This window comes from Diadema antillarum, unplaced genomic scaffold, assembly GCF_040938485.1.
Source record: "Diadema antillarum isolate AM-2024a unplaced genomic scaffold, OU_Dant_1.0 seq00000124_RagTag, whole genome shotgun sequence".
Classification (NCBI taxonomy): Eukaryota; Metazoa; Echinodermata; class Echinoidea; order Diadematoida; family Diadematidae; genus Diadema; species Diadema antillarum.
Genome location: NW_027271204.1, coordinates 529941 through 549399, shown reverse-complemented (window position 1 = coordinate 549399; position 19459 = coordinate 529941). Strand labels below are relative to the sequence as shown.

Sequence of the window (19459 nt, the reverse complement as noted above, 5' to 3'; positions counted from 1 at the left end):
ATTTTTGTGTGTGAGGAGGGTGTGTGTGTCTGTCTGTCTGTGTGTGTGTGTGTGCATGTGTGTGTCAGTATCTAGCACTGTCTGTTAGGGGCATTCTGTAGTACTCGATCGGCGTCGGATGATAATAAATGGATGACACAAATACTAGTACAGGCGAGAAAGAGAACGAGTGCGAGCAAGTGACCTTCGATCCCTATTTACATCCGCATGGCTTAAAGTTCATCAGGCGAGTAGCGCCAATCAAACAAACTCCGTCGCAATTCGAAAGAAGAATATCTATTTCCGACGCGTACACACGAAAATGATCGGAATTTTATCTCTTCAATAATATGGCGGAGTCAACGGCGCCACTGGCTGCCTTCCTGCTTGCATGATTAGATAGATTTACAGGTAGGTTCGGTCACTTTGCTTTGATTCTATCTGAAATGATTTCGATCTGTTCAATGTCATCATAATATTTCTCTCGCAAGAAATCTGGTCAACTAATATCTGCACGATGTAAAGGTAAGAATGATATACCTGTATACATTTAGATCTTCGGTTGAATGCATCGTGATTGTACACGCGTTCAACCATGCAAGATGTGTTCACCGTGTGTTTTAGTGTGTACATCATGCTTGTTTGCGTGTTTGTGCGCTACTTTTCAACAGCATGCACTAGGTCGAAGTTAGTGCTCATTGAACTTTAAGACTGCATGTTCACAGGCCGAGACGTGTAGGCCCTATTGTTTTCCTACAATTCACTGCATGTTTTTGTTTTTGTTTTCAAATGGCGCTTTAATGCTGTTGCTCCTGTATTTCTGCCCATTCCGCTGCCATTTTTCTGTTTTAGCTGTTTAATGTTTGATGATAATCTGCCACATTAGAGATAAAAAGAAGAAGGCTGGTTAGAATTCAAGCCTATTTTCCGCACTGCGTCATATAAAGCAAGGTTTGTTGGGGATACACCACCTGACTGAAAGATTAAATGGATGTCCGCATTCTATAATTTAGGTATTTTTCAATGCATGGTCATTGCCTTGTATAATATGTCTGGTGTTGTTGCATTCTTTGAGGTTTTCTGGTTTGTTTGTTTTTTACCCTATAATATCAATAATCAAGATTTCCTGGTATGAGCAATTCAGTGCACTTTTCTATAGTACATAGTCCTTAGATCTTCTGTTCTACTAAACTCGACATAAACATAACAATATTCACGATAATGTGCACCTGTATCACGATTTCTTGTCATGCTTCTTTTATTCAATTTCAATTTCAATTTCAATTTATTTTTCATATTTCTCGATGAAAAATTACATCAAATATAACAAAATTAAATGAAATACATGACATACATAGAATATTGCAAATATATAAAACATAATAGTGGTCGATCTGTTAAGTTTGGAATCTGTGAATAAATGCTAAAGAAATATGAAGGAACCTACTTAAAAGCGAGCTTGTTGAGCGTAGGTCCCATTCCTAAACTCCCTCTTCCTCGACAAAACAAAACAGAAGGAAACCAAAATACAAATTGACTTCCTGAAATCACTGGGGGAACTTTGCAGTTTCCTATCATGTGAGTTTATTTAATTCACGTTGATTGATTCAGTTTAGCTTCTGCTTCACGGCGTACAATTAGGTCATGAGCACGCTTATTGCTTCTTTCACAATCACAGAACAATACGACATTATATGCGTTCAGTCACTGCGTATAAAAGGAAGCGAGATCGAATATTTACTTGTGTACGAAGCTATTCCGCAGTATATTTTCATGTACATTCGATCCCTCTGTTAAATATGATATGCAGCCTGTAGCCACATCGTAATGTTTAATCGAATAGCCAGCATTGTTTGCAGAAGGCTCATAACGCAACGTTTACATTCCGTGCACCCACTGTACCCGCAGGTGCACGTATGAAGTCTGTTGAGTTGTTTCCTATGTACATATTCTGCTTGGCACTATTCGGTATATATAAAGCGTGTAAAAGCAATGCTATAAAGTCCTTGTGCAAGAGCTTTTGAGTGCAACTGCTGCTTTACAAATTTTTAACCGCATTTGATTGTGGCACTTGATCTTACCTAGACGGTACGCTTCTTTTTGTTTTTATTCTTTCATTTCTAAAAGCTCTAGACACACCAGACTCAGATCCTGCTGCTTCCAATGATGGCTTCTGGATAGGTGTATTTGCTTTATGGGTTTGTTCAAGTTTTGGTTTCAGAACCAAAAACCGTGTAAACCGAATCCTTGGCGCTCGGCACTGGGCCAATTATGCTCTTAATAAATTATCAATCTCTCCAATTATGTATGCATAAATATGTATATATTTTACAGTCATGCTTGACTAAAAGCCAAATAAGTGATGGTTATTACGATGATTATGATTTTGCATTAGACCTACTGTATTTTGCTCCTCATTTCAACTCTATAGTCTCATTATGTTCTTACTGATTATATTTCATTGTCTTTTCGCATTGCCCGCACACCCCCCCCCCCCCCATTTCATGGCCCCGTTTGATTATGCCTCTTATCCAGCGTTTGACATACATTTTCTCTCTGATAGGATTATTTTATCACGTCTGACCATACTTATATTTTGAGTCCAATGTCTCGGTAAAATTGTTATTCTAGAATCCCCCATTCGCTCTACTCATACTCAACTATACCAACCTTTGGGCGTCTGTCCATCTCTCTCTCTCCCTCTGTCGCTCTCTCTCTCTCTCTGTCATTCTCTCCCGTTTTCTAGCAGTATATATTAAATGAAAAGTAGCGTCCTGTGATTAATTAAAGATGAAGTCACTGCATTGTAAGTTTGCTTTCAGTTGGTGGAGAGGGAGTATCAATATGGAGTATGCCTTTATAAAAGAGCGCAGCTAAGAATTTGTCACGTTTGTTCAATAACTAATCAATGGGTATGAGTAGCGAGAGCAACGGCACCCTTTTGCTCTCGATTGGTCAACATTATTTGCATATAGCCTTTAGAAAGGAAGGGTTGGTATGTTAGAAAATGCACTTCCTCTTTCATATAATTTTGTTTGATTTTATTTGAATTTAATCAATTTCATTCAATTCAATTTCATTTTATTTTATTCATACATTTCACATAGTAAATATAACATTAAAAAAAAGAAACTTCAAAAAATTATTTAGCATTGACGAAAAAGCGAGATGCATATGAGATTATAAATCATATAGTATGCGTAGATATTGAAGTAATACATGCACACACACAAAAAAGAAAAATCATAAATTATTCAATCTATTACGAATTAATACAGGAGAATTTGACGACGGCCTCTGAACAGAATACACATTGTCAACTTGTCACTGACAGCAAATCATTTCATCATAATGATTGTTTTCATTTCCACACTGTCCCATCACGGCGACGGCATCACTCTTGATACGTTACCATTGTTATTATAATCGATATCTCAAGCATGTCAAAACGACAATGCTATAATCATACCAGGATCACAAATATAATCATTTCCTTCGATATCACTGCGTCTATTCACACAAGTCTAACAGCTGTTGGGAAATGTTACCATTTCATCTTACCTCCTTTCCTATATCAAATACAGACATAAGTTATGTAATCTTTCATATCATTATGAGAGTTGCACTTATTATCATAATTTTATATGTAATGAGGATGATTATTGTTATTAATACTTGCACCATTGCACCATGCCTTTCCTTCCCGCTAGTTAGCTGGTCAGCCTGACATCAAACTTTTTGCTAAATATTTACTGCTTCTTCTTCTTTTTTATTTCTGTTTATGCGTACATTTCTCGGCAGAAAAACCGCACATTTCCTTCAGTTCTTCTTCCTCTTATAAAGCACCCAAGTTGTATACGGGTTACACGAAATCACACGATGTACGCCAGCACCACTCCAGGTATCTGCACACATGTGATTGTGATTGGTAAAGGATTCGCACCTGCCGCAAGACATAGCATGAAAAACAAAGAAACAAACTTTGAATAACGCACAAAACAAACACATCTCCACATCAAATAAATCCGCCGCGATAAAGCAAGGGTCACCATATAAACACACATCAACCGCTGCCTTACTTCTCCATTGACCTCTTGCGTTGTGATTCGAGTTCATCACCAATGTTCGCTGTCGCATTTTCGCCCACGATGAACTCTAGTGGGACGGCGTTATCATCATCGACAGTGAATATGACCATGGATGAAATTTCGACGACTCCAAATATGACCACGCCCGTCACGTCGACGGTCACGAACATGACGACGCTGAATGGCACTACGGAGCAGTGGATGACGACGCCAGATCCCTCCGATCTGGACTGCGAGCACGGACATCGGTGGATACGCGATAACCTTGGCGAGTGCCTGGAAACACCGGCGCAATACTTCGCCTTCTCGGTCGGCATAGCAAGCATTGGCCTGTGGTTCCTTGCTCATATACTGTGAGTTACTTCTACCTCCCTGCTTCTACCTTTCAGAGTTTCTTCATATTTACGAATACATGAATTGTCAATGACTTTTTGATATACTTTTCTCCATTTCTCCTCCTCTCCGTTGACCTGTCTATCGAATTAAGTACGTGCACCTCCAGAGAGACACATACACACATAATTGTATATACGCTATGCAGTCAAGTGTATACATGACTTGGTGAATACATTGTAATCTATTACTATTATAGAAAGAGTTTGATCGCAAAATAATTTAACTCTATTCTGGATGAGGTATTGCGATTAAAGCTGCCAAAAAACACAGAAAATACTGAGAAAAATGTTGTATTTGGTAACCACAACGTTAAGAATTATTATCTGTCTTATTACAATGGAGCATCACCGAAGGGGTTTTTAACTTTTTCTGAGTATTAAGTGATTGGCTTATATGGCGCACAGAACATTTTGTGATCAAACTATGAATGTCATTGCACAGGTTGTTCAAGTCGCGACACGATGACCCAGACAGTAGCTGCGGCGGTCTCGGGTTGATCACCACGAGTGCGATCGGCTCCGTCTGCAACTTGATCGGGGCTTCCTTATGCGATCAGTTGCAAACACAGGTGAATGGATATTGTATAGCATAACTTTGAAGAGGTTTATCGCAAAACGAGCTATCTCCATTTTTTGTTAAGTTGAGACATTTGTGATAAAAGAAAATAATAAGAAAATGCAGGATATTTTTAATCATAACTTTTAGAATATTCCTTGTTATGTCACAAGTGAGGTATTACTGGAAAAGTTTAATTTTGCTCTATCTGATGATGGACTTACTTTCAAATGTTAAGAAATGGCGCTTAGCTCATTTTGCAATAAAACTCTTCCATTGGTTATTTTACGTTTGGGTGAACTTTTTGTCATTGGTGATGAGAATCTGATATTATCTACGATAATGATGATGTTGTTCACGATCGTATCGATGGACATGAGGGAAATGGGTCGACACTTTTCTATTGAAAGGCATCGTGATCACGCTGATTCTATGGTGATTCATATATAGTCGTTCTTTTTTGCTAGATTTGATTGACAATGATGGAATTGATTTAGAAGCTAACGTTGCTGATCAGGATCATAAACGATAGCAGATGACATTGTGTTATGTAGCAATGTGACAAAGAGTAGGCCTAAATGGTGATACTACGGCAGATGTTATTGTGTAATGTCGTTGTAACTGTTCATGGTGATCATATGGCATGATGGCGTTGTTGTTGTTGTCATCGTCGACGTCGTCGTCGTCGTTCTCGTTGTTATTGTAGTTTTCACGAACAATAATTAATATTTTTTCCAATAACACTGAATTTCTCTTTTTTTTCATGGCGGATTGATTGTTCTATTTCTAAAATGATATACGAAGCTATGATAAGGTTTGAATAGAATGATATTGTTTTGGCGTCACATCATCTTACAAGAGTGTTATTGTTGCTATTGGTCTGTAAGAGTCATTATCATCAGCATCTCATCATCATGGTAGTCAATGATGTTGTTCTCCCCCGTTGCTAGGCAATAACGGCCGGTTACCTGGTATTCAGTGACACCATCTTCTTCCTACAATGGGTCTTCTGGTGGAACAGAAGTCGACGGATGAGTAGACAAGGACTGTCCTTTTACGGTGAGACAAGTAGGTACACAGACGAATGGTCCTTTGAAACGTTTTCATTTCATTGTCCACGTCCGTGTCTGTTTATTTCATTCCGTATTTCCAATGCAATGCGATACATTGTTCGAGCAAGTAAAGATAATGCGACGTTCACAAGAAAAGTAGTGGATATGTCTAAGTAAAGGGAATACAAAATCAAGGAAAATGTTCTCTTAAAACAATATTGTTAATGATTTCAGTCTTTTTCATTTTTAACAGATTTCGTTTTAATGATTCTGGGTAATCTTTTCCTGACTGATGGGTGAAGAATTTATTAAGGGGGGGAGGGAGAAAGGGAGCATAATCGTAACATTACTTAACAAGTTGTGAACTGATATCATCTTGAAAAAGAGTGAGTTTGTGTTTTCACGGGAACTTTTAAACCGATGCTCACGTGATGCTGCGCTGCATCGTCTCATCTGCATATTCTCAATTTATACTACTTTTAATTTTGACATCGATGCAGCATACTGCTTAAATCCAGAGTTTGACATCAATCATATTAATGGTAAAAACGGGAATTTTTTCTTTTTTTTGGGGGGGGGGGGAGGGTGGTTTGGGCTTTCTTCCCGTTCCCTTTGTGTTTTTGTCGATGTTATATAGTAACTGTTAGCATCATCATTTGTGATATTGTTGTTGCTGTTTTTAAGCCCCATTTGAATTCGACATTGTTCTCTTCTTACTCACTTTTTTTTTTCATTCTCCAACACAATTTTGATAATGAAATGTATTCCAGAATACTGTTTGTTTGCGTGAAAGTATAGCCATGATTATTCTACAAGATATGCACTTTGCAGTTTGTAATGCACTCAATGTTTCATTAGCCATTTGATGAACAGCCAATAAACTGCTTGTATATCATTTGATTCCGTGGCACCTGCAATCATTTGTAATTTTAATTGATACAGAATTAAAGTTTATGAACGAAATTAGGCCTTACACGCCCAGATAATTATTGCCATCACCTCACAGTGTCTTCGCCCCGGTGGAATTGCAACCACCAAGAGGTTTCGCAGTTTTGTTTTGTTTTGTTTTTTGTTGTTTTTTTCTCGCCCAAACTGTGACGATTAACGACCTGCTTCATTTCGATTCGGTAAATATGTTGTCAATGTAACAGGAAGTTTCGCTGACTCCTTCTTTTAGTGCCGTCCGAGGATTGGAAATCACCCAATAGGACGAGAGAAGAGAATGCGACCATGAACGGAGGGGGCGGGTCCCTGGTGCTTTGTCTCTGTCTTCCCTGGCTGATGGCGGTCTTCTATTTGCCAATCAAGTTTTCTCTGGCTTCCGAAGAGCTGTCATACAGAGGCCACGCCCATATGTCGCCAACTGGGCGAAAATTATTAATGGTGGGAGAGGTAAGGACCAGTAAACATTCCAGACATATTCCCATGTTAATTACGTTTAGCGATATCCACATTGTATTGTCTTATATTTTCCGTGTCCTTCTAGCAAGGAATTTTCTTTGCTCCTCTGGCGTTGAGTACGCACGCTTGGTCCTGACATTGTGCTAAAAGTTGGCATCAATATTAGATCAAAAAAAAATATCGGCATTGGCTTATTGGTACTAATAACATCGATGACAATAGTCACGATGATACTGATGATTACTTTAACGATGAAAATGATTACAGAAATACGTTTAACTAGTATTACTGTCATTACTACCAGATGCTTCATTACTCAATGATGACCATCTTGAATCGACTGTTTGAATGTATAGTTCTTCTTTAAACATTCTCACTACCTGTTAAATCTAATATGTACTGTCCACAAGTGTATTCAGGCATGTCACATCTCCATCCGACTAATTACATAACAATACAAACGTGTTACAAATACGTATGGATGGAATAAGTTATAAGTTAAGTTAAGCTATTTTAAGGTAACAAGCCGCACTGATGATGATAATGATAATGGTGGTGATGATGATGATGATGATGAAATGGCATTTACGTATATAACGCTATTTATCTGTAGATATGAAAAAGAATTACAATCTTGCTAGTGTTACTTTTTACGTTCTTATGTTGTTTTTGCTTCGTTTCCCAAGTCGTCCACAGATAACTTCGGTTACGCCTTGGGATTTTCTGCACTAGTTTTCTATTCCCTTCGTACGGTACCAACAATAGTAAACATTGTGAGTATATCTCTACTCCGCTCATTTTCCCCTCTGAATGTAACAGGTATATTTTCTATCGTTGATAGCAATGTATGTATATGGATGTGGGAGGGGATGCGAAATTATACATGATTTATTTAGTTTATAGAGACTTTGGCGATTGAAGAGGTAAGCCTTAATGAATTTGCATCTTTTCCATTTGTCGACATAGCGTACTTTTTCATTTTGTGTGAGTGTGTGTGTCTTTCTACTATAAACAAGAAAGAAATACTCACAAATGAGTCTGTATATAGTAATGTCTAGAAAGAAAGACATCGGTAAACAGAAGTCGATGCACGTAATAATGAATCATTATGTTGGTAGATATAGACGGACAGGTAGACATACATGTAGCTACATGGATGGATCGATCGGCAGACAGCTGATTAAGTTTTGTATTCAAATATATTCTATGCCGTTTATAATATAAATGTCTCTACAGTACACCAGAAATGAGGGAAGGAACATGAAAATAGGTTTAAAGCAATAAAGTATGTGCAGAGGTTAAATTGTGCACGATTTTGTCATCGAACAAGCGGATGAGGAACACATACGCAGCCCAAAATATATGACCGAAAGTCACATTACTATTTTGCCTGGTGGTATCGCCTTCACTGATTGAAAATGTCGCCCGTGATTTATAGGGCATGTGTGAATTGTCGTTGTGACATACAGAGATTGCCTTGGTCGTGTTTGATTTCGACATTAAGTCTTCGTACTTCAATAACATCATGGAAGCTTTACACAGTGTACTTTGAACTTACCTAAATCAATAAGTGTCGCATACAAGCGTGTCGTAAGCATGGAAAGACATCGCTGAGTCTGTTGGTGGTTCCATTCATGTGCAAACACTGTGAGCTAAATGCGCTTTGCATATTAGCTCTCTCATGTTTTTATGATCATAGGATTTTGCCTTTTTTTTTCCCTCCAACATTCAACACAATAGACCCCGACCTTTTTTATATATCACACACGAATCTCTTCTGTTTCTCTCTCTCTCTCTATTTCTCATCACTTTTCTTTCTTATTTCATCTTTTTTCTTCCAGTCTCTTTCACTTTCTCATTGTCTGAAGCTCCATTTCTATCTATCTATCTATCTATCTATCCATCTATCCATCCATCCATCTATCTATCTATCCATCTATCAATCTATCCATCTATCCATCTATCTATCTATCTATCCATCCATCTATCTATCTAACCAACTATCTATCCATCTATCTATCTATCATCTATCTATCCATCCATCTATCTATATATCTATCTATCTATCTATATATCTATCTATCCATCTATCTATCCATCCATCTATCTATCTATCTATCTATCCATCTATCTATCTATCTATCTATCTATCCATCTATAAATCTATCTATTTCATCATTCTTTTCAACCAATTTTTTTTTCATGTTGATATCATTATCTATTTGTTCTTTTTGACCACGGTATACCTGTACCAGCACCCCACCACCTTTATAGGCGTTTTATATCTTTCGCAGAATCCATATGATACTTGTCAATTTGTATCTACTATTAGTATCTTTCCGTTCAATCACGTGTCTTTTTTTAAATTGGTTCATGGCAAAAAGAAAAGCTTGCCCTTTGTCCTCTAAAACCTCTGTTTGTGATCAGTAACTGCTGCGAATCCAGATGCCTCTGTGCACCGATTCGTAGTTGCATCACTCTAACCTGATATAGGGCATTTGCATCACTTACTTTAGATCGACACAATACGACAGATCCTACACAAGAATTCATCCCGAAATAAACTGCCATTACCATACAGATATACACGAACTTACATAATGCAAAACACATTCTTTCTTTTTTTTTTCTGCTTAAAGGCCAATCATAAAACCAAATACGCGGAGTCCGTATCACACCACGTACTCCAAATCGTTGCAAACGTCTGCTACTTCGTCTCCGTTCTTGCCTATGACACCGATGCAGCCTTCCTTACCAACGCACTTCCTTGGCTTCTAATCAGGTGAGCTGCTGACGACCCTGACGGTGTATAATTATTTCAAAAATCAAATACCTGATATGGAAAACAGCACAAACCTCCTATTTCTATATGGCTTCATAGTAATCAAGCTCTATCTTGTTTTTTATTGTTCATGCAATTCATGTACCAAAATGTCTGATATGCTATGATGAAACAGATTTTAACGAGGAGGCCTGGTTCAGTTTGTCGTTAGAATGAATTTTCACTGTAGAAGTGAAAAGTTACATGAGAAAGAAAAATAACGCAAAGCTATATACATATTGAAATAAGCATGATAAATACTGCAAAAGTTTTCCTCACACTAAATTGGTTTCAGAAATGGATGTATTTGGTTTCTTTTCGTCAAACAAGCTAAAGCATCCTGCTCAGAAAAGATGGCGTAGTGGTTTCATTTTGTGCGTAGATTGTCCAAATTTTACAAAAGGGACCGAGCTGACTGAACTTTCTAAAGAAGATTCTCTCAGCAAATTGAGAAAACGTAAAGGTCTATGAGATGAAAATAATTTCAGGTTGACTAAAGACACTGTACATGAACGTCTCTTACCAGTGTGTTTAGTATTCTAGCATTCTGAGCTCACTCTCCTTTCATGTAATGACATTTTGCGTTGAAAGTTTTTAATGCGTCGAATGTTAATCAGTCTTTGATTTTGTTTTTGTTTTTCTCCTGCAGTTGGGCATTTGTTGGATTTAGTTCAATTGTATCCTTTTGATTTCCCTCGGTGGGAAAGCATTATATCATTCATTCCTTCATTAATTCCATTCATTCATTTTGTTTTGTTCTGTTACGTATTTTATGAAGGAAATACATACAAAACCCAGCGAAATTATGTTATTATGCACATGCAGTACGTCGAAGTGTGCAAATACCTGAAGAAAAAGTTTACAAACTAAAAGGCAAACATTATAGATTCCTTTCACTGATGATCTAATAAGTAATGTTTAAAAAGTATTATGAATGAGTTTTGGTTTTGCAAACTACAACGTCTACGGTACATACAGTAGCCCACATTTCCTTTTTTCCATTTCCAACCCTCTCCCTTAAAGACATAAAGACACTAACGGTAGTGATATGCGCTATATAAGTACTGTATAATACGGGCAATATCCAGTCTTTATCTGAAAGGATAAGATAATAGTAAGTCAAGGAGATACCTCCTTGTGCAGAGTACGAATAAGACAGAGAGAAAGCATGGCAAAACTGACACAGTAAGTATGATGCAAGGTCAGAACACATAGATCCATGATTCGCCGGCATCTCGACAGAGTTCCTCAGTAAAAGTCAGTATCCTTGACAACCGTACGCCCGCCACCACCACTTGGTCAGATCATCTTCTTGGTGATGAAAAACCGCGGCGTCGGGTCGAATGGCCGCGTGGTCGGGAGACGGAGGGCCGACGGCACGTTCCTTCTCTTTCCCAGCGAGGAGAGCCTCAACTCGGATCTGGAGCGCTCCGTCGGCCCGCGGTTCGGCGACAACAACAACGCGGGAAAGTTGCCGAGCATTAAGGAGGAGCCTCATCTCGAGATAAGGGAGGAGAGCGAGGTGGGTCTCTATGGCAACGAGATGTATAAGTCATGTGAACTTTGACGAAGCGTGATTATTAGGGGTTGTGGTTAGTGAGGGGGGCGGTGGGGGGGGGGGGGGGCTGAGGAAGATGATTGAAAACTTAGAACGATGAAGACCCTTTTTAGCGACTGCGTTTTTTTTTTAGTGTCTGCGTAAATTTAGTAATATAATGATTGTCACAGGAAAACAGACAAGGATAATTTCATTCGTTGAATTAAACTGCAGAAGGCCAACGGTTTATCATCTTACATCATTAGACTGTTGTGACACTTTCTGGAAGATTGCGGGTGGTTTGTTCTCGTATGTGGAATTCTAAAACAAGGGCCAGAACCCTCCATTTCTTACTATAATACTGTTCTTGCTCTTGTGTATATGACTGTGCTGCGAACACTTGCAGGAGATCTCACATGTATGTATTTTAGAAGCCTAAAGTATGGATTACGGGTGAGTTAAGGTTAAATTGGTTTTCACTTTGATACATCACAAACACTGAATGATCAAAATCACTCGGGATGTATCCTTGTGGATGGAGGCGATGGGGGCGCTGTGGCATAGATAAGTGGGTAGGACTCCCGACTCCCAATCGGAGGACCCGAGTTCGATTCCCTCCCAGTGTTACGTCCCTGGACAAGATATTTTTACCCACCATGTCCCTCTCGACCCAGGTGCATAAATGGATACCTGGCAACGCTAGGGTAAATGACAGGGTCCTCTGTTAGATCGAGTGGCAACACTGAAGAGGCTACCCGGGATTAAAAAAAAACCACAAACAAACCACTTATTACTACCACTGCTCAGTCAAACTGATAGTTCTTTCAGTGCAAGTTTCTTTGTACACATTAACAAAACTTGACCCTCCTCTAAACCCTTAATAGAATGAAATGCATCCAGACCATGAAGACCACGAGGGCGACTACGATCCGGAGACAGCAAGCATCCACAGCCGAGCCAGCGACTTTATCCTGGACGACGATCAGGACGTCTACGTCCGTGAAGGCGATGGCAATGGTAAACGTCGTAGGCCGAGAGGCGCCACAGATTTCGACGACGATGGCCTAGAGGTATGATATTTTCATTTTTATTGTTGTAGTGGGTTTGTTTGTGTGCTTCTTTCTTTCTTTCTTCCTTCCTTTCTTCCTTCCTTCCTTCCGTCCTTTCTTTCTTTCCTTCTTTCTTAATTTCTTTCTTTCTTTCTCTCTCTGTCTTTTTTTCTTTCAAATGCTAGTCTAATGATATGATTGTGTTGTTCCCTCGGATATCAAGCACATGCTAATAGCTAGCCTTGTTTTAAGTCGTCTGTAAAATACCGCCTAAAGTACATTTATAATGCGCCGTATCTATCATTACTGATACTCTCGGCGCATGAGAGCCTGCATAATTCAACATATGCTGTGTGAACATGAACAGCAACAGTACAACTCTTCACACCCAGTCCGTATCCAATATTACATTAAATACGGTTCTAGATTAGCAGAATTTAGCAGGGACAGTTTGAATCAGTGAAGGCCCTACATAATTTATCTACGATCTATATTGCGTGTATCGTTTCTCTGGATATTATAGATGGGGTCCCTAATACCAGAAACACGTCGATGAAAATGATTGCGTGGATATTTTCAGTAGGCATTTATATCATTGATCGCATTTCTGTTCATGTGTGTTTGTTTACATGCCATGTATGTATGAAATTATGTTTTATTGCATCACACCTGTACATTCACACGTCACGACTATTGTAGCAGCCTATTCGTATCCATATACGCCGTGTACACTGTGTTGTTCTCGATAGTGGGATTTCAACGATTTTCGGCCGAAGTACACCGACGCCGAATCCGACAACGACGAGTCGAACAAGGCCATGAATGGATCGCCGAACCACCACAGCTTTGGGGTTCCAGCAGACGGACTTGAGTACGACGACGACTGGGATGAGGAGAAGGTGTTGGGCGAGATCGAGCGGGAGCTGCGACATGGTGACGAAATCGACGGCGACACAATTTCCATGGAATACGATACTGCGGATGACGATGATAACTTTCAGATCGAATATGCCTTCACGCCCCAATCTCCGTGATTCACTCGCGCCCTCTTGTTTCGGACTACACCATCATTTTATGGAAGATGTGATGGAAATGACTGTGTTCGAATTCGCGCATTCGATTACGATCTGCAGAATGGTTTGTAACTTTAGCCGTCGGCAAACCTTTAAGCTGTAATTATGGAGGTCTAGAATCTAATACAGCTGTAAGTATCTGCATTTGGCAGTTTCGTGAGGGCTAATGTCATGTTGAAACGTTTCCATGGTTACACCCTTCCTGAGCGGACAGACCGTTCTATATACTAAGAACAATGGGTACTGTAGGCATTGCATTGAGATTGTTTTGTATATTACCAAACGTAATCAGATGCTAAGACAATACACATCTAGTCCATCTTATACACATCGTCATATACCATCTTTAATAAAACTATCAGGTGGTTTAATTTTCCCCAATTTTCCAAAGGAAATAACACGCTGAATTATGCGACCTCCTCGACTAGCTCTCGCAAAGATCGCAGAGAGCACACAGTGTCATCGCATGGCACTAGGCGCCGCAAAAAAGGCGAGGCAAGAGGAGTCATGGAAGGCGCAGTGCGTGGACGCCCCGGGAGGAACAGTGGCTGTTACGGTAATAGCCAAAGGCAATCGGTCCACATCGATGCGACTTGTATTTTTGTATCGTCACTTTCAGTGAAATTGAAAAAGAGAATGAGCGGGGAAAATCTCCAAGCACCTAAATGAGAGAGAAGAATACCATCCAGTAGAGTTCGAGGAATAGCTGAAACAATGTAAAAAAAACAAAAACCCGACGTTTGTTATATGTATATGTTCAAACGCAGGATGATCATGGAACCACGCTACGCACCACAACTGTCTGAACCACAGTCCGCAATAATTCATGAGTTTGAAATACACCGGTCATTTAGTATAAGAGCGTGACTCAATGATTCGTGATATAGCATGTATAGCGCGACGACTTTTCCTTCGTTACCACACCAAAGATTTCTCCTTCCTTCTCTCTCCCTCTCTTTCTGTTTTTTTTTTTCTCTTTCTCCCTATCTTTTCTTTGGTTTTCGTTTTATTTTGTTGAACGGAGAAAGCTTCACAAAATACGAAAAAAAAAGTGAACGATGTAGAACGTCAGAATGAGGCAAAACATTGTTGCTACTTGAACATGACTTCCATGCTGCTCTACTAGGACATGGAAAGATATTCCCGGCATACAATCAACATTGACAATAAACATGAAAAGAGTCGACCATTTTAAAGTGATCGCCATTTTGTTTAATTTTTACTCGCTGGTACAAGCTGCAAAGTTATTACTTCGCCATCACTTTTTCTCTTGAAGCCAAATTAAGTAATAAAAATTATCGCTTTGCAAAGAGAGACTAAAAAAAAATCATGTGAATATTCTCCCCGTTTTTGATTTTTTTTTTAAGGCGAAGTGAGAGTTGTGCTTTGTAGCAATTTCTATATTGTATCGATATTTATAGCGTATTATAATGTAACACTTGTATCTGCAATAGCGTATTATACAATGTAACACTTGTAAAATGATCTGCAATCTCATACTGTGTATGTCGCTATTCAAGTTATTGTCATGGAATGATGGTAATCACGATAACTTGTTACTTTTTTAAGATACTTACTTCTCAATGCTTATGTTATGTTTGATACCCTTGTTAATCATATTGATCTTCCATATGTACATAAGAAACTATTCAGGAAAAAAGTATAACGTGCAGTTTTTTTGTACTCAGAAAAATCATGCGTAATTATATGTCTATTGTTTTGCTGTTGTTGTTTTTGTTGTTGTTGTCGTTGTTGTTGTTGTTGCATTGTCAGCATGGATTTGTACAAGACGAATTTGACCTAAAGATTTGCAGACATGAAACGTCTTCTTTTGATTTACACCGTTACTCTTCATAAAAATATTGCTATCCCATGTAATATTTTGGCATCATTTTGTTGTTGTATACTGTACTTTCCTTGTTACAGTTTTAGTTTTCTTTAGGTCGGCAATGTTACTTCTTGAAATAAGTACAAAAAGTTAGCTCGTCCTTTTAAAAAGTGGGACTTTGTCAAATTTTTTGAGAAAAAAAAAATGTTGTTTTCAATTTCCTTGTGCATACTATTTTGAAGTAAAACAGAGAAGCTCCCGTAATTACCTTTTTTTTTGTTTACTGTAATCTTTTGTACATTTGTTATTTTGGAAAACATATCATATTATATGAACACAGGTCGACATAGAGATCTAGGCGAGCAATGCCCATGAAAAGAAGTATGCGTAATTATTTCACTTACCTCGACGTAAATGAGGTAATGTTGTTAACACTGTATCATTGGAAAGAAAGGACAGAAAGTACTTCATTTTTCATGTACAAACATGAAAAAAATGAACCATCTCATTTAGTGTGATATAAACTTCTGTTTTCAGTTATATACAACACACATGAACTGTTTTGCTCTTTACGTGTTGTCCTTCTATTCAAGTACTAGTGAAGAAAAATTTGTGTATGTATCATGTAAATGGTCCAAATCAGGGAGAAGCTGTATAACAATCAGGGGAATTTGATATCTTACAATGACTTTTAACTAACTCGCATTATATAACTATTTCAAACACTACAAAATGAGATAGTGAAATAAAAGCTTACATGAATTCACTCACGAAGGTCTTGCTTGATGCTAGTTTTAATGCGTGTAATATGGCAATTATCAAGGTAATTCAGCTTTTTAAATCGAATTGAATTTCGTACTCACATTACAAACAATATTTTGTTAAGATATATATACATAACTAGATTTTTTTTGTGTGTTCAGTATTTGTTTTTGTATTTTTATTTATGCAAGTAACACCTGCAAGTTTAAATTTTTGCATAGAAGTAATCTAAATCGCGCATTTGTTTCATAGCTCAAAAGAAAAATAGATTAACAAATGTGATGAAATATGGCCAGCAGTTACACATTTTAGTCCAACATTGGCAATAAGAATGTGATGTATTATGTTGTTGCTTTTGGGTTTGTTTGTTTGGTTTTTTTCTTTTTGCAAAAGAGTAAATAAACCAATGAACGAGAGACGTACGAATGAAATATTTATTTGCACGATATAAGAACTAGGTCTTCTGTAGTCTCTACAGGAAGGAGAGATGAAGGATAAATACACAGTTCAGGCCAGCCGACTATCGCAAAACAACATCCTTAAAACCATGCGTCATGCAAAGTCGGGACAGCAAGACATTCGGAGCAAATTTTCAGGTTGTTATCGGACTCATGTCAGACAGTTTTGCCCGCCGCGAGAAATTCTACCCCGGGTTCGTTGAGACTACGCACAAAATAACGTACCCGTTTGCATACTTTATCTAGCTTTGAAAGAAAATATAACTCCAACCGTCATGGATCGGGTTGAAGGTGTCTCACACAAGTTTTGAAGAAAAAAAGTTAAAAGAACATGAATACTTACAAAGTAATGAGAAGGCAAGCTGCACACATATTTTAAACTCTATATGTCATACTATGGAGCTACAGGTGATGTGGCTTCATGACCATACAGTATGTCCCCCCAAAAGATTACAATCAGATTTTCGCATTGATAACACCCAATATGATTAAACTGTCTAAATGCTACTTCAGGATCTTAAAATATAACATCTTAGCTCTATTTTGCATAAAACCCCATTCACTTTGGTTAAGCGGTCACAGAAAAATGTGGATTGTTGTAAAGCATGTCGTGAGTCTGATTCTTCCAAGTTTAGCACTTCGATGCTCTCGTGTGTGAATACAATAGACAGAAATTAGAGGGAAGAGATTCCTGACATCCTCTACAAAACTCCTCATTTCTCTTTGACAACTGAAGCAAATCGCATGGGGTTTTCTTTAATATGTAGGCAATGAGTTATAGTTTCATACCCTGAATTTGTATTTAGATTGGTTCACTATTCTTAAATATATCATTGCAGAAGCACCCCTTGTAATTTTTTTTTTTTTGGGGGGGGGACATATGGTATACTTCAAAATAATGTCACATCAAAATCAATATCACAAAGATTGGACTCGATGCTTGGAAACAATATTTCTGCCTTAAAGTTGATCTTAGGCATCGACGGTTGAGGTCTATAGACGTATGTTAGGGGAAATTTTGTTTTTTTAACATGACTCTGTACCATGTTCGATGTTACTCTGAAATTACTCTTAAGCAAGAAATAAGAACGTAGATACAATATAATCTATGGCATAACAAGGTATGATCTAATGAGATATGTGACTAAGTACCGAGATTTTCCCCATAATAATCACAAGCATGTTATGTACAAACTTTACCATACAAGCTGAATTTACTTATCGCTACAAACCGCATTAACAAAATATATAAAATGTTTTGCTTATATTACATGTATAAATAGCACAAAATTTATTTCAAAGATCACGACAATTTCCTTTACACTTTCAGGAGCATTAGGTTTATCAGTGATAGTGTGCTTTCCTTAAAATGAAGCCATCTTACAAAGCATTCCTACTGTATCCCAATGTGATAGACATATAAAATATGACAGTAAATCTTTGAGTTAATCTGAACTCTTATTGCTTCCATGAAGGACATAGAATCTTGAGGCTAGTTTCTCCACGTAATATTCATTTACTTGCCTTTCATTATATTTCATGTTCTCTTTCAATCCAGCAAGTAGTAATGGGTACCGCCATTGAAATGGAAAGCAGAGTATGCATCATGTTGTTTTGCCCCTTTTTAAATTCCATGTTTTGCAGTTAAAAGGAAAATAGTGATGATACGGCGTGATGCCGACGTCCTAAAAAAAAATATAAATCTAAATAAAAATATTGCCTCATTGACTGATTTAGTCATTGACCATACTGAAAATTCAACGTTCAAATCCGCATAAAAATTGTAAAACTGATGATAGAGGAAGTATTGTTAAAAGACAACAATAGTCTTAACATGTTCTCCTTTGATACATCAAATAATGACGGCTACCACAATCCAAACAGAAAGAAAAAATATCAAGAAATTATGTTCTTTCATTTTCTTTAATTTTCGTCACCAATCAACAGCGTGATGCGTGCATGCTAATAACAGATACAAAGTTAAATATAAAGATTGTTTGACTGACTGATTAAGAAAATTTACCATACTAAAAAAGTAATTGTCCAAATATGCTTAAAGAACTGTGAAATGGATGATTTATAAGGTTTCTTCAAAATACAATAATATTCTTATAATGTTCTCCTTTAAGCCACAAAGTAGTGACGGGTACCGCTGCAATAAAAACACACACACACAAACACATCATGTTGTTCTGTTCCTTTTTCAAATTTTCATGACTTGAAATTACGTAATCGGAAGTGATCTGGCGTGATGCCTTCACCGTAACAAATACAAAAATAAATAAAACGAAACATTGATCGACTGATTCGAACATTGACCAGACTAGAATTGTTCAAATCCGCTTAAAGGACTGTGTAATGGACAAGTTTTGTAGATGCAAAGAATAATGTTGCCCCGTTACATAAAATCTGAACAGTAAATTTGTGCAAACCTACAACTTGCAAAAAGTCTTTTGACCA

General features: G+C 37.8%; 1 protein-coding gene across 2 annotated transcripts; it reads left to right on the top strand.

Annotated features, from left to right (window-relative positions):
* Positions 1 to 262: 262 nt before the first annotated feature.
* LOC139727244 (transmembrane protein 44-like) lies at positions 263 to 15250 on the top strand. Of its 2 annotated transcripts, none has more exons than XM_071638200.1 (11): positions 263 to 390; positions 3781 to 4420; positions 4905 to 5031; positions 5969 to 6077; positions 7248 to 7462; positions 8158 to 8244; positions 10111 to 10253; positions 10942 to 10969; positions 11596 to 11814; positions 12714 to 12899; positions 13628 to 15250. In XM_071638200.1, exons 2-11 carry the CDS (start codon positions 4101 to 4103, stop codon positions 13910 to 13912), a joined length of 1719 nt encoding a protein of 572 aa, XP_071494301.1. In that variant the 5' UTR covers positions 263 to 390; positions 3781 to 4100; the 3' UTR covers positions 13913 to 15250. The 2 variants fall into 2 exon arrangements, with proteins under 2 accessions (XP_071494301.1, XP_071494300.1); XM_071638199.1 differs by having other exon boundaries at positions 5969 to 6086.
* The last annotated feature ends 4209 nt before the right edge of the window (positions 15251 to 19459 follow it).